The 27,603-nt window shown below is 38.5% G+C and overlaps 1 protein-coding gene across 1 annotated transcript in view; it reads left to right on the forward strand.

The window, feature by feature from the left end:
* col25a1 (collagen type XXV alpha 1 chain) overlaps nucleotides 1-27,603 on the forward strand; it is a 557,626-nt gene that overhangs the window by 488,549 nt on the left and 41,474 nt on the right. Inside the window, exons 15-27 of the mRNA XM_084109878.1 lie at nucleotides 16,010-16,042; nucleotides 16,155-16,190; nucleotides 20,083-20,127; nucleotides 21,447-21,509; nucleotides 22,421-22,489; nucleotides 23,076-23,120; nucleotides 23,292-23,336; nucleotides 25,795-25,872; nucleotides 26,233-26,256; nucleotides 26,760-26,804; nucleotides 26,965-27,009; nucleotides 27,152-27,232; nucleotides 27,370-27,432. Coding sequence (XP_083966004.1) covers nucleotides 16,010-16,042; nucleotides 16,155-16,190; nucleotides 20,083-20,127; nucleotides 21,447-21,509; nucleotides 22,421-22,489; nucleotides 23,076-23,120; nucleotides 23,292-23,336; nucleotides 25,795-25,872; nucleotides 26,233-26,256; nucleotides 26,760-26,804; nucleotides 26,965-27,009; nucleotides 27,152-27,232; nucleotides 27,370-27,432 — 672 coding nt within the window. The remainder of the gene's footprint in view (nucleotides 1-16,009; nucleotides 16,043-16,154; nucleotides 16,191-20,082; nucleotides 20,128-21,446; nucleotides 21,510-22,420; nucleotides 22,490-23,075; nucleotides 23,121-23,291; nucleotides 23,337-25,794; nucleotides 25,873-26,232; nucleotides 26,257-26,759; nucleotides 26,805-26,964; nucleotides 27,010-27,151; nucleotides 27,233-27,369; nucleotides 27,433-27,603) is intronic.

The following is a 27,603-nucleotide window of genomic DNA, read 5'->3' on the forward strand; positions in this document are numbered from 1 at the left end:
GTCAGTGTTTGTAGAGTATCACTGTTTTCATTTACACAAACATAGCTCATGACCCTGTTTTTACTCAGTTCGCAGTAAATGTTGCTCCATATAAACTTCATCTCTGCAAGTGGTGTGAGTTTGGGACACAGCATGCATTTGAAAACGCTAACAAGCATAAACCATATTTCCAAATTTTATAAATCTGTTGTCAACAAAATAGAAGCTTTAAAGGCTTTCTGCAGTTTTCTGCTAAAATTAAATGTTTGAAAGCAAAGGAATGAAGACAGCCACAAATATTAGTATTATAATTTTACTTTTTTTCTGTCAAATAAAATGGTCATTATTGTTATTAAATAATTTATTTATTTTATAGTAGGTAACAGTATATTCAGATTTCTTTATTGATTTTTTAATTTTTAACATTTTTATAAAATACAAAATAATATTTAAATAATAATAAAAATAATAATTGTAATTAGTAGTAGTAGTAGTAGTAGTAGTAGTAGTAGTATAGACATATTAAACTGGTTCAATAAAAACAGCAGAATGTGGGTGAAAACGACTGTGACTGAGTCCCCTATTTCCTCATGCATAAAATTAACTGTAAATCCATTTTTTAAGCTGATTTTACCTGAATTTTTTACTCTGGTTGGGCATGACCCTGGGCCCACTGTAGGGGGTTTGATATATCTTTGTCACCTTTTTCACCACTGATGACTTTGCATCCCTAAAAAAATAGACAAAGTAACTGGTACAAAAGAAATAACACACCCAGTTGCAATTGTGCTGTTAGTCTGCATATCAGCAAGGCTGTGATTTGGAGGTAAACACGAGGCCATGGCCCACCGATACAGTCATGCTGTTATTCAGAACAGCAGCTTGATTGAGTGATATTGCTTTTATATGTTTTGAATCTGAAGTTCATTGTGTGATAATTAAAATTATGATTTTTTTAATCTTTATTTCACATATCAATACGGAGCCCCTAAAGGGACCTTTGCAAAAATATAAAAAAAAATTAAAGCTGCAAGCAGCATTTATCAGGGTTCAAGCGGTTTAAGGCCTTTAAGCACATATGTAAAAATATATTATGTTTTATTTAGCAAGCATGTAAACACTTAGAAAACTTAGGAAACCAAAAGTAATTTATAAAGATCATATAAGAGATTCAGTCAAGAATAACTTTGTACAGACTTAAATAATGTATGTTGGATTGATGTTTATAAGGAAGTTCATCCTGATAATGCATTGTCAGCATTTGAAAGATTATTTTACCCTTTGGTGGACAAACATGCACCTATGAAAAAATACAGTGAAGAATGTTAGGGCACCATGGATTGTTAATGAGTTAAAAAACATTATGTTTGAGAGAGATGTGGCAAAGGGTACAGCAAACAGAACTGGGAACAAGGAGGATTGGGACGTCTATTGCAAATTAAGAAATCAAGTAACTAAAATTAATATGAAAAAGAAAAGTATGTTTTACAAAATTAAAATAAGTGAATGTAAATATGATTGTAAAAAAATGTGGAGTACACTCAATTAAATAATGGATAGGAAATCAAGTCAGATTCCTTCTTTTTTTGATACAGGTGACTCATTTTTAACTATTTTTAAACCATGTGAAAAAAACATATAATTTTTCATAAATAAAGTTGATAAATTAAGAGAAGAAATGTTGTTTGGCAGAACCAGTTTGCCACATCTTTAATATCAGTATTGAATAATGGATTTTTCCTTTAGCTTGGAAAGATACAAAGGTTATTCATCTACAGAAAAAATGCAGCACTGGGTTTTAATGGTCATAATAATCGACCAATAAGTTTGCTACCAGTTCTTAGCAAAGTATTGAAAATGATAGTTTGTGAGCAAATTCAATTATTCTTTAAGGATAATAATTTGCTCTCTAATTTTCAGCATGCATATTGAGAGAGCACAGACTGATGAAAATAACTTAGTAGGAGCAGTATTGTTAGATTTTAGCTCAGTTTTTGATGTACTGGATCATAAATTATTGCTGGATAAACTGAAATGTTACAAATTTACTTCTCACACTGTACATTGGTTTAAAAGTTAACTGTCTAATGGGACAATGTGTATTTTATAATTGAAGTTATTCAGATGTGAAAGAGTTGCAGTGTGGTGTGCCTCAAGGAAGTTGTTTAAGACCAATGATCTTCCTCTTGTTTTAAAGTGTGCATGGACAGTCATGTATGCAGATGATAAAACATTATATTTACCTGCAACATCAATTAAGCAGTTGTCTACATGCTTTGGATGAGGAAATACAATTGGTCATAAAGTAGGTACGGAATAATAAGTTGGTTCTAAACTTGATAAAAACCAAAAGCATTGTGTTTGCATCAAATTGCATTAGAAGTTGCTTGCATCAAAAGTTAAATGTGTCTGTAAAGAATGTGCCTATTGAACAGGTAGAGGAAATAAGACTTCTTGGAGTTATATTAGACAGTAAGCTGAAGTGGTCAAAACATATAGAAAATATGGTAACAGGTGGGAAGAGGTTTGTCAGTTATTAAGAGATGTGTAAACTTTTTTACCACAACACTGTATTTCAAATTGTGCAAACAATGGTTCTTGCTTAAATTATTGCCCGGTGATGTAGTCGAGTGCATCAAGTAAAGACAAAAAATTTAACTAATTGAAAAATTACAACTAGTCCAGAACAGAGCGACACAACTCAATTTAAACTGTAATAGAAGGGCAAATATAATTAGAATGCACTGGTGAAGGATTGTCTTTCTGCTTTGTTTTATAAGAAATATTTCTGTGTCTAGAGTTCCTAATGTCCTGTACTCTTAACTTTTGTATAGTAGTACTAGTCATAATTTTAACACCAAGCATGCATAAAAGGGATGGTTTTTATTTCCTGTCTCAAAAACCACCGCAAAACAATGGACTGTAATGTATAGAGGAATGAAAATATGGAATGATTTACCATTGATATTACATATTTTTTAACAAGACAAATGAGTTTTAAAACAATATTTAAAGGAACATTTAATGGCACAATATATAGTAAATTGTTGATTTTGATATTTGGAATGAATCTATGAACTCATACTAACCAAATGATATTTGGTTAGTATGTTTCACTGACTTTTGTATTTTTTACATGTTGGGACCCAAGGAAGAGTAGCCACTAGGTAGTGGCTAATGGGGATCCAAATAAACAAATAAACTTAGATCATAGATGGAAAAGACCATTTAGAGCCAATTTACTAAGGAAAAATATGTTTTTTAAAGTTTTTTGACAGTTAAGGCACCATGTCTTGCCTGATCTCCACCACTTTTATTAGGTGTCCTCAAAGTGTGCCCATACATATGTATGTCAAATTTGTTGTAAATATCTCATTTCGTTTTGAAGTTTAGACACTTATATTTATGAGAGCATAAAAATTATCCATGGGCAACATTGATTGGATTTTTTTGTCAGTTCCTATCATAATTTTGATATTTGGGCGTTATTGTTTAGCTATTGACCTATGTTTTCAAATTTCCTGTGGTGGTTTTGTCTCAATCGGAATGACGGTTTCGAAGATAATCGCAAGTTTTTTAAGCGCTAAATGACATCGTTACACAAACCATGTGTATCGCTGGACTCGGCAAGGATTCAGGAGTCTAAGGAGGTCACTTCCATGAAAAACGCTGTCTTGAAACTTCTCAGGCTCCTTCAGGGCATTGTGCCGATGACGCATACTGAGTATTTTGAGATATGCCAATGTTCTCATAGACTATCATGGCACCCTGGACAAAGACACTGCATGCCAATTTTCATCGGACTAACAGTTGAGTGCGGTTATAGCCATTTTCATGATTTTTTTCATCTGTTGTAGCGCCACCAAGTAGCCAATCGTCATGATTTTTTTTTATGTGACCTCAGATTGAGCTCATAAACGTGTCCCGAGTTTAGCGAAAATATCTCTTTCCGTTCACAAGTTATAGTCATTTTAGTAAAAGTGGCCCCGGTGACATCAAACATTTTGGTTCCCCTTAGCGACCGTGAATTGAAATTTGAATTTTTTGATGATTATTGATAGTCACTCTCCAGAGAATATTTCTGCAGTGGTTTGGTTCCGATCAGGCCAAAAACCTAGGAATAGTTAGCAAAAGTAGGTTTTTCAAAAAACGTCAATTTACTCAAAAATGGCGAGTATTCCATTTTGTCCGCCTTGAGCCAAGGATTCCAACAATATAAGACACTTGACTCTACGCCTAACAGTTTAGGAGTTATGATCCATTTCGTACTTTTGACCGGTGTAGCACCCCCGTCAGGCCGTTCGAGGCGCACCTTTGGTGACATTGTAGGCAGTGTGAGTACTACCAGCCCTCAGAGTTACCCCTAAATATACAGCCTTTCGCATGAAACTTTTTACGTTTGTTACAATTTACGGTTTATGAATACTATAACCTATTTCCCTTGTGCGTCACTGCTATTTTACTATGAAGAAAATTAGAGTATGGATGCGCATTAATTAATAAAGATCCATTATAAATAGATCTTTATTAATTCATATTAATTCTTTATTAATTCATTCATCATTTTCTTTGTAGTAAAATGGCAGTGACGCACAAAGGAAATTGGTTATAGTAGCCTATACATAAACTGGAAATTGTAACTCATGAGCACACAAAAGAATTCCCGTGAGCATGTGAAACATTTGCTTGCTCACAAGAAACTTTGGTTACACTTTATTTTAAGGTGTCTTTGTTACACTTTATACATTTAAGTACTGAGTGATATTAAGTAACTACATGTACTTACTATAGGGTTAGGATTAGGGTTTGGTTTAGTTTAGGGTTAGTTGCATGTAATTATGCATAATTTATAGTTATTACTATAGTAACTACATGTAACATATGTAACAAAGACATTGTAAAATAAAGTGTTACCGAAACTTTTCACGTGCGCATGGGAGTTATTTTGTGTACTCACACATTAGAATTTCCAGTTTATGTATAGTCTATTGTAAAATATTTCCTGTCTGTCACTGCCATTTTTACTACAAAAAAAAGTTTCTTGTGCGCGCACATGTGTGTGCATATATATATATATTTTTTTTTTTTGCAAAGGTCACTTTAGGGGCTCGGTATTACAATTTAAACTTAAGTGCCGAATATTTAGCTATTTTGAACTTTTTGTGTCTGTCTCTGCATGGCATAAAGATATATCTGAGGTTTTATCCCAGTGAGGATGCATACTTAAAGCAGTGCCTTTTTGACCTTATGTGTATAAATATTTAACTGGGTGTGAAATTAGCTGTGACTTGACATCTAGCACAGTTCTCAAAAAAATCACTCAGATCTCAGAGCTAGAAAAATCCTTTTTTGGTCAAAACATAACACAAACAAACTCTTTAATTGGATTGCAAAAAGGCTTTTTGGTTTTGGAGGTTTGGCCAACAAGCATGTTATCCCAGCAGTTCCTCGCAATCTTGAGGTTGCAGCCCTCCTGAGATGCCTGGTGGTGGTTCAAGCACTGGCAGTGCCCCACTACAGTATCTGAGAACCTCTGCAGCTCATCTTGTTCTGAACAGAACAGACTCTAACAAATTAGAAAGCAGCACTATTTAAAAAAGAAAAAAAGAAAAAAAAGAAAAAAAAGATTTGCTAAAATTTTAGTCATGATGTTGATTGAACTTTCAAGAAGACTTCATCATTAATCATAGACCTCAGTGAGATTTTATATCAGAAATAACACACTTCATTCCATCACTTACTGTATATGTAGTCTAGTGACACTCCATTAATTTATCACATGTTTGCTTGTATCACAGTCCCATTAAGTCAGTCAAACTGTATAAGCAATTTTCTTTATAATTAAAAGCTGACCTTTATGCTCAACATCACTAATGCATTACCTTTTAATGTAACATATAATTATTAACACCATCAGCATTTAATGCTTCAAGCCATGTTCTCTCATCCATGCAACACTCTAGAACTAGGTTTCACGTCTCTCAGCTGTACCCCTATATGTTCTCTGGTAGTATGCTATGCTGTTAATCGTTCACTTTTTTGCCATGTGATCTTTTAATACTCTTGGTTTATTATGAGTATAAAAAATATGATCAAAACCTTGTGTGTTTGTTTTAAGGCATGTTGCAGAGATTTTTATGAGACCGAATAAGCCATGTTTGATATTCACATTTCATATCATGCTGCAGTTTTTCAGAAAAACTAAGAATTACTGATAGCAACAGCAAAGAAAACAATTTTCATTTTGCTGATAAAACAGTAGTGGTAGTGGCTGTAATATGTTTTTGTAAGTCATTAGTCTGCATGGCATTTCACGCTTGCAAACTTGCAAAATGGAATAACATAAGGCCTGGAGACATAACTCAATCAGAACCAGATGTGATGGATTGTTTCCAATGTAAATCTCTGCCAATGTTCGACAGGTTCACAACAGAATACACTTTATTCTATTGTGTTTTTAGCCTTAAACTGCTCTATAAAGTAGAAAAAGACTTGTCTTAGGCCCAACAGCAAAAGTTTGTCATTTCGAACCAAACATAACTAAAACTTTTCAGCAACAAATGAGGGGAAGCAATTTTAAAATTCCTTGACATAGCTTGCTCATGGATCTATTAAGCACTAAGAATATATAAAAAGCAAAAGATTAGGCATTAAGGTGTTGACTAGGGTGGAGTAGAAGGAGTTTACTGACATCCAGCTGTAACTGTTAAAGTAGTTTATGGCTAACAAAAATGCAGCAATTAAGCATCTTAATGAAGCCCATAAAAGTCAGAGCATGCATTCCTCAACAATCTCTGAGCACAAGACACGTGAAGCGGAACCGCAAATTCAGCAGCAGGCCGAGGGCCCAGCTGCTCTTTCCCACCACATCCAATCATCCTCTGGTCCTCGCTGCACATTAAACCCAAGACATTCAGCTACTCTCATGTTTTTAGGCTTTCATTTTATTTCTGTTGTTGCAGTGTAACAAAATAGAGCTATGCATTAGGCTACATAATTCTATTTAATTCTTTGGTGTTTAATATCTGAACAAAGGCATAAAGCATAGAAGTTGTCACTCATGAGTGGTTGTAATGAAGTACACAAAGACAAGGAATATCACAAGAACAGGCTTTAATCTTAATCTTAACACTTAGGAGAATCACAGAAAATAATACAATAAACACAACCACATATAACATAAACACAACCGATAACGGACAAAGAACAGACAGAACTCAGAGTTTAAATACACAGGGAGAAATAATGAACAGAACTAGAAACAGCTGTGGGATTAATTAACAACCAAGGAAACTAAAGCTGCGTTTCCACCGAATTTACCCAGAACAATTTGTCCCAGGAACTTTTTCCCGAGGAACTTTTTTTCCCCCAGACCTGTTACTGTCTGCGTTTCCATCGTGGTCTAAAGTACCGTGAAGATTAGGCAAATTAGTCCGGTGATGTAGGTCTGAGTGCTACTTTCCAGTTCCCGCTGGATTTCATCCTCTGAATTTAAGCTTAATAAAACCTGAACCTCGTCGTCGGTCCATCGGTCATATTTTTAAACTCCATTGTTGATTAGAATAGCAAACTACTCTTACTGCACGCACCGCAACAGACTTTTAAAAATGGTGGCTGAAATAAAATCATGTGTGGAGTCAACCAATCAAAATGCTGCATGAACTCAACAGCATGTTCAGCACCAATGTCCCACCCCTGAAAGTTCCTGAACTTTGAAAAAGTACTACCTCGCCAGCAAGGACTTTCTGAGGGGCAAATTTTTACCCGGAACTTAAAGCAACACCAAAGATTCTTTTGTACCTTAAAATAATGTTTCCAAAATCGTTTCAATGGTTCATCAAGTCGTAACAGGGTGAACAGCACTTCTGCATTCGCTTTGCAGCCCTCTATCCGCTATAACTGCACTATGCAAGTTTTCTAGATCGGATAGCAGATCCGTAGTTCGAATGAGACATAAGAAACTACAAATTTGCTTTATGGCAAGCGTTACAATAGCCGATAGGTGGAGCAAGGCTCTAGTGGAGCGTACTCGGCAGGTACATATAAATGGAAGATACCTAGCAGCCAGGTAGCTTTTGAATTGTCATCATGACAGAGTCTGCAAATAAAAGGAAGGGTATGAAGTCGGAGGAGGTGAAGAAAAGAAAACGGGAGCATGATAGAGAAAGAGCTCGAACTAGAGTGAACATTGGACTAAAACGGTGTCACCTGTCTCTGCAACTTTTTTTCCAATAAAATGCTCAAGATTTTCACAGACAATGCAAATGGCTATTGCATGCTAAACTGTTAGGCAATCCGTTTTTATTTTTCATCCTTGTGTAAACCTATCTTGCTATTGCTAGACCGTTTCAATCTAAAAAAAATAGATTTTCTGATGTTGCAATACATCATACTTTCATAAAATCATGCAACATACTCTACCTTGTCTGTGACCATCGTTATTTCCAAAGCCGGTGCTGGATAAACGAATAGCGTGCGTGCGACAGTAGGCTGCGGTAGGCTAAATTATTTATGATAGTGGTAATGGACAATTCCGCTTCCAGCCTGTAGGGGGACCGAAGAGGAAAAGTGCTTTGGTGTTGCTTTAATTTAGACCCTGGTTCCTGCGGTCGAAACACACCGAGTACCACCCCAAAGTTCCTTGTTCCTAGAGAAAGTTCCTGCGGTGGAAACGCAGAGAAAACGAAACCAAAACAGAACATACGCGTTACACCCACCCCCTGGGAAGGCATGTCCTCGCGCCGTAACAGTCCAACTGAGGAAGGATGATGGTGGCGATGACAGAGGGAGGAGCCAGGGAGGAGAGGAGAGCAGGAGTAGCCAGGCGTACAGCCAGGACTAAGGTCCTCTGCGAAGTCGAGGGAGGGAGGAGCCATGGTGGAGACTTGGCTGATGAAACCAGGGGGTCGATGGACGGCAACTGTGCCAATGGAGGTGGAGACCCAGACAAAGCCGAAGAGCCGAGCCTAGGTGGAGCCCAGGATGCCAGAGGACCAAGACGGAGCTGGAGGGAAGACGGAGGCCCGGAAGTCAGAGCCGAAAGGATGAGGGAGCCCGTTGGAGCCATAAGGGCGATAGTCCCAGGTGGAGCTGAGGGAGGGAAGAGCCAATATGGAACCGACTGGTCGCCGAGCTGAGGTGGAGTGATAGCTGGGGGCTGGAGGTGGAGCCAGGGGATCCTTAATCCAAGTCGGAGCTGGTGACTGGAAGATCCGACATGCATCCACACAGCATTGTGGAGCAAACAAAGGAGGAGCCGAGGAGCTGAGGAGTACCATCTGCTTCTGAATCCTCACAAAAATTTGTAGAGGCCAGCTGCAGCTTACTCTCAATGGCTGGAGTGTGTGTGGGGCTTTCTTTCGTCCCACGCACCTGGTCAGACTTTTCCATAGGCTCAGGCACCGTGGTGATGGTTGGCCCAGTCCTCTTTACTGGCTCTTTCATGGCGGCTGGATGGGCTCTCGGTCTGGAGTGGGGCTGGTGACGTCCTCCTCAGCAGCGCAGATGGTGAAGGCAGACCCGCAGTTCACCAGCAGGCACTCCACAAACTCAGTGAATGTCCGCCGAGCAGCATCACTGGGCAGATGTGCCTTGGTGCGATCGTTTAGGCTGGTCAGATAGAATTTGCACAAAGAGTGATTAAGGAAGTTTGTTAGGCACGACAGTTGTAAAAATCCTCTGGTGTAGCTGCTCTTGCTCTAGGCAGAGCAGCTGGACGGCCGGCAAGTCCATTTTCGTAATTTTTTTAGGTCTGGTATTCTACACGAGTGTCTATAATGAAGCGCACAAGGACGAAGGAATATCACAGAACAGTCTTTAATCTTAATCCAACACGGAACACTCAGGAGAATCACAGGGAGTAATACAATGAACACTACCACATATAACATAAACGCATGAACACTACCACATATAACATAAACGCAAAACAATGCCGGACAAAGAACAGACAGAACTCAGGGTTTAAATACACAGGGAGAAATAATTAACAGAACTAGGAACAGGTGTGGGATTAATTAACAACCAAGGAAACTAACACAGAACGCATGTGTAGATGTGCACAAAACAGAGTAGACGTTTGGTAACTTTTATGATGAACTCACTTTAATGTCATCCTCCATGAAGCCTCTCAACAACGGACTCCACTCCGCCCCCTAACCCTGTCATCATAATATCCTGCTCCCGTACATCTATGAATAGGTGTGACACCCACATATTCTACATCTTTCCTTTTTTTTTTTTTAAACAAGTGCAAAATAGAAATGAGCACTAACAACATATAACATATAACATGTGCTAACATCTATTATAAACACTACGTACTGAGAAGTCAATCAGTGTGTAACAAAGTCTTTGAACCTTGAATTAGGCTTGGACACCCTTCCTGATCGAGTGACAACAAGTGGAGCTGGATTCTCCTGCCTGGAACTGTTGCTGTTTTGTGGCGACGGCATGTCACATCCATTTTCTGAAGTGTCATGTGACATCACAGTACATGGTCTTGCTTGGGGTTCTGGAGAGATCATGGGCATGGATGTGATGGTGGTATCCGGACAGCATGATTCAGTCACTCGTAGAAGGTGACAGCGGTTTCTTACATAAGTATTCCCATGAGACTGGACAATATAACTGTTAGGTTGAAGGGCATTTCCTGAAACTGTGGCCAGCTTGTCAAACCCACGGGTCGTCTCCATGCGTACCGTCTGTCCGGGCTCCAGAGGCGAAAGGCGTCTGGCAGATTTGTCATGGCTTATCTTTCCTTTTTCTCTGAGTGCAAACAAAGCAGCCTGAACATTGGTCTGAACTCTCGGTGTGAGCTGGGACGGTACCATGGGGATCAAGGACCTGGTGCGTCGGGACAGTAGACGTTGCGCCGGAGAGGGCATGCCATCCCTGGGTGTGTTGCGCAAGTTGAGCAAAGCTGCATGGATGTCAGAACCGTCACGTGCACACTTTTCTAAGAGATGTTTTGCAGACCTTACACCACGTTCTGCCAGACCAATTGACCTAGGGTAATTGGGACTGCTCGTGACATGCTGAAAGTCCCACTGGTGAGCAAAGTTCTTGAAGTCCCTGCTTGACAATGATGTTGCATTGTCAGTCATCAACTGGTAGGGGATCCCATGTACAGCGAATTGCCGTTTAAGTAGCCTGATCACAGCATTACTGGAAAGGTTCGGAAGAATATCATACTCCCACCAACCAGAGTACGAGTCCACTAAAACCAGGTAGGTCTTCCCTGACCACTCGAATATGTCAGCTGCTGTGATGGACCATGGACTGTCGGGTATCTGGTGAAGTTGCAAAGGTTCTCTCATCTGATGCTGCTTTAGAGCATTGCACGGAGCACATCTGGAGACCTCCCTTTCAATACCACTGTATATTGTAGGCCAGAACATGGTCTCGCGTGCCCATCGCTTGGTGGACTGAATGCCAGGATGACCTTGGTGCAGCTGTGTGAGGTAATGTTTCTGGAGCGAGTGGGGGATTACATACCTCTGACCACGAAGAATCAAACCATTATCCACGGTCAATTTATCCCTCATAGCATAGAACGGGCGGATGTCATGTGGAATTTCCTTATATGAGTCAGGCCAGCCAGTGAGAATCGTGTCTGCGAGTCGTTTGCAGACAGCATCTGCCTGTGTGTTTTGCCTAAGTTCTTCAATCCTTCTAGATGACAACACCCCTTCCAGAGCTAGCACATCATAGTCCTCGATGGTTTCAGGACTGTCAGTGGTGGGGAGGTGTGCGCATGATAGTGCATCCGCAACATACAGTTCACGGCCTCGTTTATAAATCACATTCAGATGATAACGCTGAAGTTTGAGCATCATTCGCTGGATGCGCACCGACGCTGTGTGCAGAGGCTTTCTCAGAATGTTTATGAGGGGTTGATGATCCGTCTCCACAGTCACTGGCCGGCCATAGATATAATCATGGAATTTTACACAGGCAAAGACTAGTCCCAAGAGTTCTTTCTCGATCTGTGCATAGCGCGCTTCAGTGTCTGTGAGAGATCGAGATGCAAATGCAATAGGCCTGCCATCCTGAAGACAGACTGCTCCGAGACCATGCTGGGAGGCATCAGCAGATAATGTCACCGGCTTGTGCACATCAAAATACTGTAGGAAAGGTGGACTTGTCAGTTGTTCTTTAAGTGTGTCTGCAGCAGCAGCATGCTGTTCAGTCCAACACCATTGTGCATCTTGGCGCAGGAGCTGACGAAGGGGTGCCGTTATCTCGCTGTACCGATGGATGAATTTCGAGAGATAATTGGTCATGCCAAGAAACCTCTGCAAACCATGTTTGTCTTCTGGAGTGGGCATCTGGTGGATGGCCTTGGTTTTCTCTGGGTCAGGTTTGACACCTTTATCTGTGAGAAGGTGGCCTACATATGGCACCTCCGAGACCCTGAAACGACATTTCGTCGGGTTCAGCTGCATATTGATGGCTCTGACACGGTCTAACACACATTTGAGGCGTTTGTCATGTTCTTCAACAGAAGAGCCCCAGATCAAGATGTCATCCACGACTATTTCACACGGCTGGCCTGAAAAGAGCTGTTCCATGCATCTCTGAAAAACTTCACTTCCAGTTGAAATCCCATATGGCATTCGTAGAAATCTGTACCTCCCGAACGGGGTCATAAAAGTTGTGAGTTTAGATGATTCCTCGTCCAGAGGGATCTGCCAAAATCCACACCTTGCATCCAGGATGCTGAAAACCTTTGCCTGTGGCATATCAGCGATTACTTGCTCTACAGTCTTTAACGGGTGATAAGGCCTCAGGAGAGCCTTATTAAGATGTACAGGGTCTATGCATATGCGTACCGAACCATCCTTTTTGACAGAAGCTGCCATGGCAGACACCCAAAGAGTAGCCTCCTCCACTTGCACAATAATGCCCATTTTTGTCATTCTTTCCAGGTCTTGCGCAACTTTGTCTTTCATGGCCAGCGGGATCCTTCTGGGGGCACACACAGTCGGATGCACCGACTCATCCAGGCGCATGTGATATATAACTGTGAGCTTGCCAACAGTGTCAGTACGGAACAAGTCCTCATAATCACTCATCTCGGGAGCCTGTTGTTGTACAGCATGTACTTCTGGGCTAAGTTGTATGAGATTTAACCTCATGCTGTCTGGTAAGCCTAGCAGGCTCTTAACATTTCTGTCCACTATGTGAAATTGCAATTTTTTTCCTGAAAGAACTAGGGTGACAGTGCCCAGTGTCTGAATTGTGTGACCGCCGTAAGCTATCAGATTCACTCTGTGTGACTGATCAATTTGGGCATTTGGGTCAATGTACTGTAATGTAGATAAAGACATAACATTGCATTTAGCCCCAGTGTCTATTTTCAGCTTAATCTGCTTGTTACAAGTCGTTGTGAGAGAGGTGAATATTTCTCCTTTGTTTGCAAGCAGGTCCACACTTTCACAGTGAAAATCATCTTGGTGGAGTTCACTTTCCACTTTTTTCACTAGATGGAGCCATCCTCCCACCTGTGTATTGAGGCTTTGATCTACAACACTTGGCAAAGTGGTTCCATTTGTTGCATGAGTTACAGCGTTTATTAAAAGCTGGGCATTTGTTGCGCTCAAAATCGTGCTCACCACCACAGTTGTTACATCGCCTTTTGTTGTGCTGCACTGCAAACACTTCAGCCTCCCTTTTAAGATCCTTGGTACCCCTTTCCGAACGCTCAAACAGCATACATATTCTGATTGCTGATTGCAATGTCAAATCTTTTTCCCTTAACAGTTGAGAACGAACTGCATCATTATGGATGCCACAGACAATTCGGTCACGTACTAGTTCATCGGTTAGCACTCCAAAGTCACATTTTTTTGCCAACAGTCTTAACGTGGCCATGTAAGACTGAATTCCTTCGTCAGGTTTTTGCACTGTGATATTGAAAGCATGTCTGTCCATTATCACGTTCCGTTCTGGCAAGCATATCTCATGAAATTTTTTTATTAACACATCAGGATCCTCTTTGTCCTCACCCTCTTGAAAGTGAAATGACTCATATTTGTCTAGTGCATCTGAACCGGCAAAATTGAGGAGAGTGTAAGCTTGCACCTTTTTTGATTTGTCCAACAGTCCTGCTTTGCTGTACACGTCCCATTCCCTATTGAATTTCAGCCAGTTGTTAGCGATGTCGTCATCAAATACGAGCGGCTCTATGCGCCGGAGACTTTGAGCCATGATTTCTCAGCAATCTCACTTCTGACACCATGTAGATGTGCACAAAACAGAGTAGACGTTTGGTAACTTTTATGATGAACTCACTTTAATGTCATCCTCCATGAAGCCTTTCAACAACTGACTCCACTCCGCCCCCTAACCCTGTCATCATAATATCCTGCTCCCGTACATCTATGAATAGGTGCGACACCCACATATTCTACTACATGCAAATGAGCATAGGAAGCATAGGAAACACAGAGAAAACGAAACCAAAACAGAACATACACGTTACAGATGTAGCCAAAACAATGGTTATTAATCTTCAAGTCTTTTTTATGTATATATTTTTGTCTGATCACAAATTATAAACATAAAACTTGTTAAAAAGATTAAAAAACAACAGATGGAGAGGTTTCTCATTTCATGTTTTTCTCAGGGAGATTGAAAACACATTGTGTTTTTTCCAGATTTTGTTCCCTTAGGAAACATAGCACTTTGAAGCAGAAAGACATTTTCAGATATTCTGTTGCACCTGTGCATCCACTGTGCCAGCTCCCTCACCCAGACTGAACTCAACCATCTCACTGTTTTGAATTTCAATGATCTGCTCTGCGCTGGCACACATCTGTTTAATGTGACACAGATGCTGCACAGTGTGTTTGTGTGCAAGATAAGAAACATTTACACAAGTGTATTTTATGAATTTATTTAGGTTGCCTTGACTTGATATATGATGCCATCATAAATCCTGTTTTGTGGGTTTGTTTTCATTAAATTTTTTATTAGATAAATGAAACAGTGATGGCATTGAGTCAGTGAGTTAGTACTGTAATTAGTGCTTTAACATTAGCTTTGAAGGCACATTAAGTAGATTACTCTCCTCATCAGAAGCTCATTCTCATTGATATTTAACCTCCTTAATGCAAAGGAATGTGGAGGTTTAAATGGTACATGGAAATTTGGGCATAATAGCACAATCTAGTGACTAACTTAAATCAGTTAAAACAGAAGCTAACCTTAAACGAACAGAACACTCTCCATGACCTTACATGAGCAATGGATGCTCATGACCTCAATGCACAATTGCTACCGGGGATTATACCAAACATTTCTAGACTGTCTTGCATGTCAGTCCCCTTATAAATCTGTGATTAACTCAGCTTTCAGCACCTGTTAAAATCTGTGATTGGGATCTCTCATCACGTTTACTGAAAACAGTGGCTGCAATAAGATTTCGCTCTGAATCCCCCTCTTACCAGATGTTACTTTAGTTAATTACTAATAGTTACATTATTATCCTTATTCACTATTAAAATATAAAATGAGTAGTACATACATAAAGTATAAGTACTGTATAAAATTCAACCAAATAAGCCTGGTGGTACATATCTGGTTGATACATATATTTTGCCATAAAAGCACAATGTAGTGACAGTCGATTACACAGCAGCTAAACTTAAATGAAGACCCTCCATGAACTTTCTGCACAATTGCTATGATAGAATATACCCAATCTCCTTCCTTCTTTTTTCCCCTTATGTCCTATTGGTGTTATGGCAGTGGTAGAAGCTTTAGCTAATGGATGTTCATCTTTCCTTATTTGCTTATCTGCTTTGCTTGTATACTCACACAATCTGATGTGCCGCTTTGTGCACCAGTTTAACCTTTACTTTGGCATGCTCAGCAGCATGCAGCAGCAGCAGCTTCCAAAATTTCCAAAAAACACCACCATGTGGTATAAAGAAGATGCTACACTTTAAATATTTTGGATGCAACAGTTTTAAATGGCTCAGTTTTGACCAAAACAAATTTACTATGAATTTTATATCTCTCACAGGGTAATGCAGGATCCTCTGCCGCTGGAATTAAGGTAAAACAGAACCTCAGAATTATTTTTATCTTTAAGTCCGTGTTTTTAGCAAGATCTACTTTTTCATTTGACATATACAGATGAGCACTAACAGGCATTCTTATTATCACAGGGTGAGCCAGGAGAACCAGGACGTGGAGGACAAAAGGTAAAATTGCATACTACACTGAGTATTCACTTAAGATTGTTATTGTTTGGAACAAAGGACTGCACATTACATTATTCATTTATGGAAAACACTGAGAATTTGTTTTAATAAAACATGTATTCATTAATGATTAACCAAAAAGTATTATAGCATACAGAAGTTTTTGCACCATATGGCTGTATGAAGCAAAGCTTACCAACATTTGCTTGCTGCTATTAAAGGGTTAGTTCACCCAAAAATGAAAATTCTGACAGTAATTACTCACCCTCATGTTGTTCCAACCCCGTAAGACTTTCGTTCATATTCAGAACACAAATTAAGATATTTTTGATTAAATCTGAGAGCTGTCTCACTCCTCCATAGGCTTCTCTGTAATTGAAACTTGCTGGCCCAGATAGTTGGTAAAGACAATGTTTAAAATAGTCCAAGTGACTACAGTGGCTCAACCATAAGTTTATCGTAGTGTAACAGTGCAGCGCTTCTAGGTTGTACGTCAGAACGTAGGCTCACTATTGGCCAACGCTGGTCATGTGTGTGATGCATGTGATGCTGGCCAATAGTGAGCCTACGTTCTGACTTACAACACAGAAGCGCTGCGCTGTTACACTACGTGAACTCACTCAGAGGCCCACACAGAAGAAAATGAATAGTTGAATAAAGTCGTTATTTTTGTTTGTTTGTTGCGCACAAAAAGTATTCTCGTCGCTTGATAAACTTATGGTTGAGTCACTGTAGTCACATGGACTATTTTAAACATTGTCTTTACTAACTTTCTGGGCCGGCAAGTTTCAATTACAGAGAAGCCTATGGAGGAGTGAGACAGCTCTCAGATTTAATCAAAAATATCTTAATTTGTGTTCCAAAGATGAACGAAAGTCTTACGGGGTTGGAACAACATGAGGGTGAGTGATTACTGTCAGAATTTTCATTTTTGGGTGAACTAACCCTTTAAGCATGTGAATGTCAGGCACCAACCTACTCAAGAAAGAAAGCGCTTTTTAGCAAGGTCAGCTTTCAGGTGAACTAATATGACTTGTAAATGCACTTTTGATTTGATGTTTTTAGAGAACCTTTTAGTTTGTGCCATATGGCGCTTTTCCACTGCATGGTACGGTACGGCTCGGTTCGGTACGGCACGCTTTGGCGCTTTTCCACTGCATGGTACGGTACCGCTCGGTTCGGTACGGCTCACTTTTGGCGCATTTCCACTGCATGGTACGGTACGGTACGGCTCGCTTCGGCTTGCTTTAAATGGTACCACCTCTGTTGAGGTTCCAAGCGTACCGTACCGATACTAAAATGTGACGTGAAAACACTGCAGATCACTGATTGGTCAGACAGAATCATCACTACCAGCGTCATTGTATTTACGACACGCCCGCTAGATTTAAATAGCCAGTAGACAACAGCCAGCGCTGTAGCACCTGTTTTAAAAGTATTTGCTTTAAAAAATAAAATAAAAAAAAAGTATAAGAGTATAAACTTCAAAAAAAGAAATGGCTGAATCGTGGTCAGTGGACGAGGTGCAGACGTTCCTCTCGTTGGTTGCCGAGGAGTGGATGGGGAAACACGGAATGAAAAATTTGCATTTAATATGATGATATCATGGCAGTAGAGACGGCAACTATAGTAGAACGATCAGTCCCACCCACTTTGAAGCGGTACTAACTGCAGTGGAAAAGCAACCGAGCTAAAGCGAACCGAACCGTGCCGTACCGAGTCGAGTCGTACCACGCAGTGGAAAAGCGAAGCGAGCCGAACCGTTCCGCGCCGAGTCGAACCGTACCGAGCCGAACCGAGCCGTACCATGCAATGGAAAAGCGCCATTAGTACACCTTGACATAGACTCTCCTAGTCCAACATAAGCCGTAAAAACATAATTCTACACCATGCTGTTATAGTTTGTCTACTTTGTCTTTTTTCTTTATGTTTTGCATCACACTTTATTACTTGTTCTGTTTACTAATTAAACACCGTTAGGCTTCACTGAATAATAAATCTGCTCCAAATTCAGTGTGAGAATCCAAGAGAACAGCTTGAGTTCTCTTGCAGAAATGTTCATCACATTTACAGCACTTGTATGTTTACACAAAAGTCCTGTGTAAACATACAACTCTAAAACTGCAGTCTGGGATCTATTTAACAGCACAATTTTGAGCACTAGTCCTACTCACTTTTCACATGTGTTTTTCTTTCAGCAGAGCATGAGTTAATTAACAACAGAATTTTATCATGGTTACATGGTATGTTAGTGCTTCTGAGGATTTAGTTTTTCTTCCTCTTTTCTCATGATATACTGTGCCCAAAGTAATTAATAATTTGGACTGTCAAGCGATTCATTTTTTTAATCTAATTTAATTACATGATGTGCCGATTAATTAATCTATTTATCGCCAAATTAACATAAAATTTGGCATAACATTTTGATCCCCTAAAGATAATTTAATGTCATTATTGTGTTAAATGAGAAAAGCATCAAATAGACATTACAAAAATAGCTTAGAAATATATTTTAAATAGCTTAGAAGTATTTTATTTGATTCAACATAGAATTTATTATACAAACATTTAAGGTTACAACAGCCTAAACAGAAGCTGCATCTGAATTGGTATTTAGATATATTTACAGACCAAAACAGTTTGGTTACCAACATTCTTCAAAAGATCTTATTTTATGTTCTCCAAAAGAAAGAAAGTCATACAGGTTTAAAATGACACGAGGATGAGTATCCTCAAAATATGATTTTTTACTACTTATTTTATTAAATGTTTTATAAAATTATATCACATTTGCTCTCATGCTATTCGGCATTTTCCATGCTATTTGGCACATATCACATTTGCACTGAGGCATTTTTGCCCTGATACAGTATCTTGACTTTTAGGGGCTTTCTAACTAACTGCGTTCTAGGCTCCATCACGCAGTGAATTGTTGCCCTGCATCATGTTTCGTCACTAATAAACTGTATGAAATGTAAGATGACCTACGTAGGTCTGGGGCGGGGCTGGTGCATTAAATGCATTAAATCATTTTATTCACATTATTTTTCCATAACTAATTAATTCAATTAAACCCCTGTAGTCAATTAAAACTCATCTTTGATCACCAAAATTACATATTTGAAGGTTTTTTCTCTGAAGAACGTCAGTGGGGAAAGGCATATAGTTCATCAAAACATCGTAATATACATCACACACCCGTTATATTGCAAATCTACCCGATTTTCCATATCAACAGAAAAATATACCAGGATAACCTGGCATTTCTCGAGACTCCCTGCTAGTTTGCTGTTAATGATATGCTAAAGCCAGCTGGCGCGTTGACATGATTGGTTACAAGGTAGTTTGTGACGTCAGAAACACCAGCGATTTCAAACCGCATTTTTGAGACTGTCTTTGGTTCACTGCAATTTTAAAGAGAAAATACTCAGCAATTGTGTTAACTTATGAATTTGTACATTGTTTGTCTTAAAGTACATTAAAAACACCACATAGACATACTGTATAAACAACATTAAAAACCAAATTTTCACCACAGGGTACTTTAACAAGTTAAATCGACAGCCCTAATAATAATATATCTTATGGTCTAATGGGATCGATATTCTATTTTAGCATAAGCAGAAAACGCAAATATAATTGAAGACGCCTCAATATGGATTGTGCATAGCAGTACCATTAATTTGAAATGTCTGAAACAATCCAACTGCAAAACCATTAGATAGCCTATGTGTCTTTACTTTAACTGCAGAATCTGGATGATTTTCACTTTAGTATGTAAACCAGGGCCAGTATTTTGAGGAAACCTATTGTAGTTGAGCTGGGTTTCCAGGCTCACAGCCAGTAGTGGTGGCTTGGTTTGGCTGTAATTTGTTGCACTTTTCCTACATAGGGTGAGCCAGGACTTCCAGGGCTGCCTGGACTCCCCGGGATTAAGGTAAATATTGTGTCTTCATGCCTAAAACCCCTCCCCCATACCCAGCTGCTTGTCAACCAATGTAATGTCTAGACTCCGTAACAGTTGAAGTGCAACTGTATTGTTTCCATATATCTTTCACATTAACCTGTATGGCTTCAATTAGTTATTGCTTTTGAATGGAGTGTGTTTTACATTGTCTTCAAATGCACATTATCAGGATTCTTTGATTATGGATTCATCCATTAATGATTCATCAGTGAATCAGACAATTACTTGACCCAGTTTATCTTTGCATTCATGTAAAGACTCGTCTTGGAGTAAGATTTAATACTACAGAAATTAGATGTCTGACTTATTTCATTGCTATTTTTATGCTTCAGCCTTTATTTTCACAAAAAATATTGGTGTCGCTGGCTTGTATTATATTTCAAACAGTCTCCACAACAATCAAACAAACCCCCTTGAGAGTATGTCGAATCATACAGTACACACTTTACCAGAGTCACTTAAAGTCATTCAACCACTTGGTGTTTTGTAATGGAACTTTCTTTTTTGCCTTCTGAACTGAAAATTAAAAGCTGATTACAGATGTTCATGTTCCAAATTGGAAAAAAAAAAATTTCTTGAAAATAATGAGAAAATGAGTGGAAAATCACTGGAGCGATGGATTTCTCCATAGTTCCATATTAATGCAAAGAATGTTCAAACTGGCATGAACTAATGCTTGTTGCTGTTTTGGTTTGTTTGCCTGTATTCTTTTGTATGCCTGCAGCCTATTGGCCTTGTAAAAATCCCACCCATTTTATGTAACCCTGGTTTTACTTAGAGGCTGAAGGCTGTGGATGCTAACCTTGTGCTAATGTGGTGCTCTAATGGTTTTTTTTGAGACCGTAACATGTGCACACTGTGTTCATTCATTGAATAAGAGAGGTTAGAATGTTTGATTAAATGGCACTGAAAATATCACGTCAAGGTGTTTATTATTATATTAGCAACATTCCTTTTCTCATGTAGTACCATGAACTAACACATAATTTATTTTAGATAAGAGTTTTATGAATGTTAGTTTCCATAATAGCAATATCATTAAGGTGAGCAAATATTTTATGACGAAAGCCATTTGCAGGTTTTAATTAGAATCTAGACAATTACCAACTCAAATCAGTCCAAAAAAAAATATACAGTTGGCTTGATACTGTATGACATGAATGCTTTGGAAGGTTTGTTGTCTAAAATGCTTCGCTTTTTTGATTTAGAGTTTAAGTTGATTTAGTTGTGAATACTTAACTTGAGTCCTATGACTGAAAGATAATTCTATGTGTGGCTTCTGTATGCAGGGTGAACCTGGTTTCTTTGGGCCTCAAGGTGAGCCTGGGCTTCCAGGCCTGCCTGGAACTAAGGTGGGTTTGTAACACTACCAGTTGTGGTATATCCCAGTTTAATGTGGTGGTTGTGGTTGTGGTTTCATTAAGATATATCCATGATAGCTCTGTTAAGGACTATAAATTAACAAACAACAAATGACTACAAAAGTTTGTTCAATCTGTATGGGATCTCTGCAAATTCTTATTGAGAGAAGAATTTCATTTAAACTATTATTACCAGATTTTTCTGATTAGCTAGATTATTAAGACAATGTACATATTAAGTTAGTATTTGATTAAAGGTGTGGTTTACGTAAAAGGCAGTGCAGAGAGGCATCTATGAAGAGACTCCAGTCAGAGCCTGTCCAGCTTATTCAGCAAAGCAGACCAGTTTAATCAGACTGAGAGATCAGTATGTGCTGTCACACTGCCCTCTACAGGGCATTTCAAAGAAACCAGTATAAAGGAAGGAAAGAGTAAAGAGTAAAGTCTATTTCAGTGGTTCTCAACCTCTTTGACTCCATTGCCCTGCTTTGTCCAAGCCAAGGCAATATTCGAAGCTGACATGAACTTCTGGTATTTCTATTTTAATAAGAATACATAAGAAAAGAAACTAAAAAATACTGTTACTGTTGTACATCTTTATCATTTTTTTTTTTAGGTATTATTTAATATTAATATTAATAAGACTTACTGGGGGCCCCCTGGAAGTTTGCAAAGGCCCCTGGTGGGCCTTGGCCCCCTGGTTGAGAACCAGCATGTGCAAATTCTACTTGTTCTGTAAGATTATAGTATCTACGTGTCCACCGTGTAAGCTGGAGTTTAGTTGGTCATCTCTAAAAACCAGCAGAGCAGACCAGCTTAATCAGACTGAGAGATCAGTTTGAGCATCTTAGGCTTTTTTTTATGATAGGATAGGCTGTGATACAGAATGACACTTTTTGTAGGGAGAGAGAGGAGAACCTGGACCTTCTGGCAAGGGTGAACGTGGTGAGACAGGTCCCATAGGACACAAGGTAAGATGAGCAGTAAATATGTGCTTTTGAAGTGGTCATCTAATGATAGGAAAAGCTATTCATGTAGAATAAATTCCCCTGTAAGTCCCCTGTATAGGACCATTGTCAAACATGACCACAGAGGTTCCTTCGACTTTTCGAATCCCACTTTTTTTTTTTTTTTCTGCATTTATGTATATTGTTAGTCTTGTATGTACGCATGCTGAAACACGAGCAACAAAATTTCCCTAAGGGGATAATAAAGCAATCAATCAATCAAACATATCAGATACATGCCATTAATTTACATGCAGTATGCATTTCCAGAGCTCAAATATCAATCTCTTATTGGTACCTCAAAAAAACTAAGGCTGGAAATGTTATATTGTGTAAACCACATTACCACCTGTGTAATTCTCAAGAGGGGCTTTGAAAAGGGAACAGACATTTCTTTGTTTTAGCACCAGTATTTAATATTGTTATTGCTCTTCCAGTACCATGAACAATGTTTAACCTGACCACACTCAAATCCATAGATATTGTATCAGGTTGCTTCCGAATATGTTGTTAAATGATAAATCGTTAACTGTCTTTAAATAATTGTAAGGGAGAACAGGGGGAACCAGGAGCTTCAGGCCTGAAAGGTTCAAAGGTCAGTCTCATTTCCTTAGTAAGCCATGCATAAGAAAGTTAAAAACAATTCAAATTTGAAGCTAAAATATTAAAACAAGGAGCATGTGTTACATGTTACTATAACAAATAACAAATATTTTACTGTCTTAAATGACTAAATATAATCTCTGTCCATATTTTACAATTACAGGGGGATGCAGGAGACAAAGGTGATGAAGGCCCAACAGGATCACAAGTGAGTAAAGTCTACAAATGTCTTAAAATGACTTTTGACAACTCTGACTAGCAAATGTAACACTGGCCTAAATTAGCTTTATTCTGACATCAGTTGATTGCTGTGGAGTATAAATTTCATCATTATATTTCAGAGTGTAATGCCTCGTTTCCACTGAGCAGTACGGTACGGTACGAGACAGTACGGTACGGTTCGGGTCTGTTAACCATGATCTGGCTAGCGTTTCCACTGCCAACAGTGCCCTTACTTGATAGGCGTAGTGTTTCGATCGACGTCATTTTCGCGCGAAGAAGAACATAGTAAACTACAATGGATGACATGCAGCAGATCTTGTTCTTGCTCCTCGACATGTTTGTAACAAGAAGACAAGCGCCGACATTAGGCTTTTCTCAATATCAAGTACGCAAAGTTTGTACTTGCCATGTGCGACTCCTACATGCAAAAGCTACAGCGCGTTCTTAAAAGCGTCACTCAGCTCGCTCTGCTACTCCGGTTATCTCTGTTACTCTGTATGTACATTTTAAGCAACAATAAAACGAAATATGTTATAAAACACCACTCTGCCTCTTTTCGTTTTCATTTAAATAAATTAAACATTATAGGGACACAAATGTGGTTCATGCGCAACGCATATTGATTATTCACTGCACGTTATACGTTATTCTATTTATAACAAAACGAAATTTAAAACACAACCCTAACGTTACCTCTTTTCGTTTAAATAATTTTTTTTTTTTAACATATTCCAGGCAATATATGCGTTTGTACAAATGTTGCAATAAACATCAGTGATAATCTTGTAATAAAAAAATGACAAGAAACCATATTTCTTTTTGTAAAATTTCAGTTTTATCAATAATAGCCTATATAAAAGTTTAAGTAAAAGGTACAAGAAGCTATACAATAAGAAATAAAGCAAACAATTCAGTAAAATATCCAAATGCAGCGCTCTAGTCTAACATTACAAGTAAAGTTAAATACAAATAGCCTATAACTATAATATGAAACTAAACTTAGCCCTCAGCCAAAACGATTGACAGGGAACTCATTATATATTCACGAGAGCAAAGATCGCCCGTTAGGTCTACACAAGACGAAATATCTCATGTTTAACCACTACCGTCGGAGTCAGCGTCTCAGCGACGAATGTCAGAAGACTAGCCGAGGAAAGGCTCATCCAGCCGGGAAACATGAGCGCCGAGCGCCCGCTGACCGCATGGATCTCACAACCGGGAAAAAAAAAATCATCTTTATAAATAAACCACAGATTTGAGATTTAAACAACTACATTCTCGCCTGAAAAACTCTTAAAATTACATTTCGTGATACAGTAACAGTAGTATTATATTAAACTGTATATTAAAAAATGGCGCTTCTTATGTTGTCATTCCCCTTGTAGCACGCGCAAGTGACGATTCTCTGTCAACCAATCAACGTCCTGCAGTGAGTCTAGCTCCACCTTTTAGTACCGTTCCACTGTGCTAGGTACCCCAATGGAAGGGTACCTAAAAAGTGGTACGGTACGGTTCGGCATTTTGGTACCATTCACAACTTTTGATAGTGGAAACGCAAATAAATGCGTACCGTTCCGTACCGTACCGTACCGTACCGTACTGTACTGCTCAGTGGAAACGAGGCATAAGATACAGAAGAGATTGAATGTTTCCTCCCAAATATGAACTTGTCATGCTGACGTAATTGGGTTAAGGTTGCTCTTGACTGAATGAAACCAGAAAGGGCAGGATTTATTGATTATTCACAAATCCAGGGCATTATGCAATGAAACAAGTTGGTAAATAAGCCAAAGTCAGTAAATAAGTGACTGTGCAATGAAAAATAAGTGCTATGAAGTTCCTGAAGTAAAGTTCTCAAAAGGACTGTAAAGCTGTTAAAGGAATTCATATTTTGTGATGGTGTGAAGTTATTATTTGAAATGTTGGTAACACTTTACAATAAGGTTCATTAGTTAACATTAGTTAACTACATTAGTTAGCATGAACTAATAATGAACTGCACTTATACAGCATTTAATATTTGTTAATGTTAATTTAATCATTTACTAATACTTTATTAAAATCTGGTTAACATAGTTAATGCACTGTGAATTAACATGAACAAACAATAAACAGCTTTATTTTTATTAACTAACATTAAAAAGATGAACAAATACAGTAACAAAATATGTCTAGTTCATGTTAGTTAATACATTAACTAATGTTAACTAATGAACCTTATTGTAAAGTGTTACTGAAATGTTTACTATTTCAAGCAAATTATGTGATTAAGCACATTGGTTTGCTTTGATCTAGTCTCAGTTTCTATGATAATGAGGTACGGGAAGCTTCAAAATGAGAATATTGTCGCAAGACATTTATTGTCTCAAGTCACTCTTTTTATCAGTAAAAACAGTTCTGGCATTTACATTTCCTCACTCAATGAAAATATAATTGTTATTCAGGGGCCACCTGGGGAGAAAGGTGAACAGGGTACAACTGAAATCATAGACTACAATGGAAACATTCAAGAGGCTCTTCAGGTTAGTGGAATCATGTCTATGACCTTTCATTGGAAATCATATTTCTAACCTATTTTAAACTGCGAAAATCAGGACAGCTACTATCACAACACAAACCAAAGTGCCCAATTCATATTTTCTGCTCAAGTAATTGATCATAATTATGACATAAAATAAGGATTTACATAAAATTGCATGAAATTCAGTCTGACTGTTCACACTGAATTGACTTCACAATATTTAAAAAACACCCAAAAATGCGTAATGGATAAACATCTGTAGCAGTGGTATTGGTACTTTTTAAATAATTGGCACAGAGGTTGGTCTTGTGCATAACTGTAATCTTATCTTTTACCTTCCCTTCTTCCTGACTGCCTACAGAAGATAACTACTATTACAGTTACGGTAATTCACCTCTGCTTTGTCTGTGTGTTATATATGAGTGCTGTATTTTGCTCAGCATGAATTCAGCACTTCCATACATACATGTTTCTCACCTAATTCTGCCAATTCTCTTAGCAGTGCCTTATTAACAAAATATTGTGTGTTGCTGTGCCAATGTTCGTTAACACTTGTTTAATCTGATTTGAGATAAAGACTTATCTCCTATGTAACAAGGATCAAAGTAAGTGTGAATGTGGTTCAGGCCCTTTCTCAGCTATACTGTATGTATTCAGAGTGCTCTGATTGGACCAGTCCAATCTAACCTATGTGTGTTAACACAGGAAGTGAGAAATGACACATTGTCTCCCACATTCTCACGTGTCATGTTTCATATGTAACAAAAAAATTTAATAAATGTGTCCCTTGTGCTTTAAGTGTAATTTTTGTTTAATTATGTGCATCTACACACAAAAAAATATATATTTTGTGGAATTGATAAATTCTTTTTGTTTTTTGTTATTTAGGGTCCCCCTGGGCCTCCTGGGCCAGTTGGACCAAAGGGAATGAAGGTAACCACATAATTTATTAACAAAGTGGACATTATGGGCAGTTAAATGAGGGTCTTACCTAAGAGTCTAGCATTTATGTGCTTGTGACGACAACCTTTTGAAGACAAAGATCACAATGTGACTGCAGTTCATTTCAGTGAAATATTATTGCTTTTCACAGGGTGATCAGGGTGTTCCTGGACTTCCTGGACTGGATGGAGAAAGGGTAAGAGGACCAAAATGTTCTTACTGTGTATAGCTTTTATTGTCTGTCAACTGACCCATATCTAAGCACAATTTCACAATATTTTTTATATAATCATTTATCAAAATTAATATAATCCACATAATACAATCCATGTTGTTAGGGTCACAAAGGTTCTAAAGGTGATATGGGTATCCCTGGAATATCAGGAGAAAAGGGATCAATGGGTCTTCCTGGCTTACAGGTAAAATGATCTGAGCGTGAGATATGTTGACACTTGTGATATTAATCATAACGTAAAATGTATGATCTTGAATAGGCCTAATGGCTTGTCACATTATTTAAGTAGGTTAAGTCATGGCTCCGTAATGTTGCCCGCAGGGTGTGAATGGTCTGAAAGGAGACAAAGGAGACGCTGGCCTGCCTGGACCTCAGGGACCCTCAGTAAGTACAGCCAAAATAGTGTCCAACCAAAATAATGTTTTATCATTAATTTACATGTATGATGTCAAATCACTTTACCTTAAATTGGACCTTACTATTGTAGTGTAATTGATGGTCATATTATTTAAACATCCTCTCCATCTTTGTGCCCTGTTGTCCCTCATGTCTTCT

Source organism: Abramis brama (genome assembly GCF_963993115.1).
Source record: "Abramis brama genome assembly, chromosome: 3".
NCBI lineage: Eukaryota > Metazoa > Chordata > Actinopteri > Cypriniformes > Leuciscidae > Abramis > Abramis brama.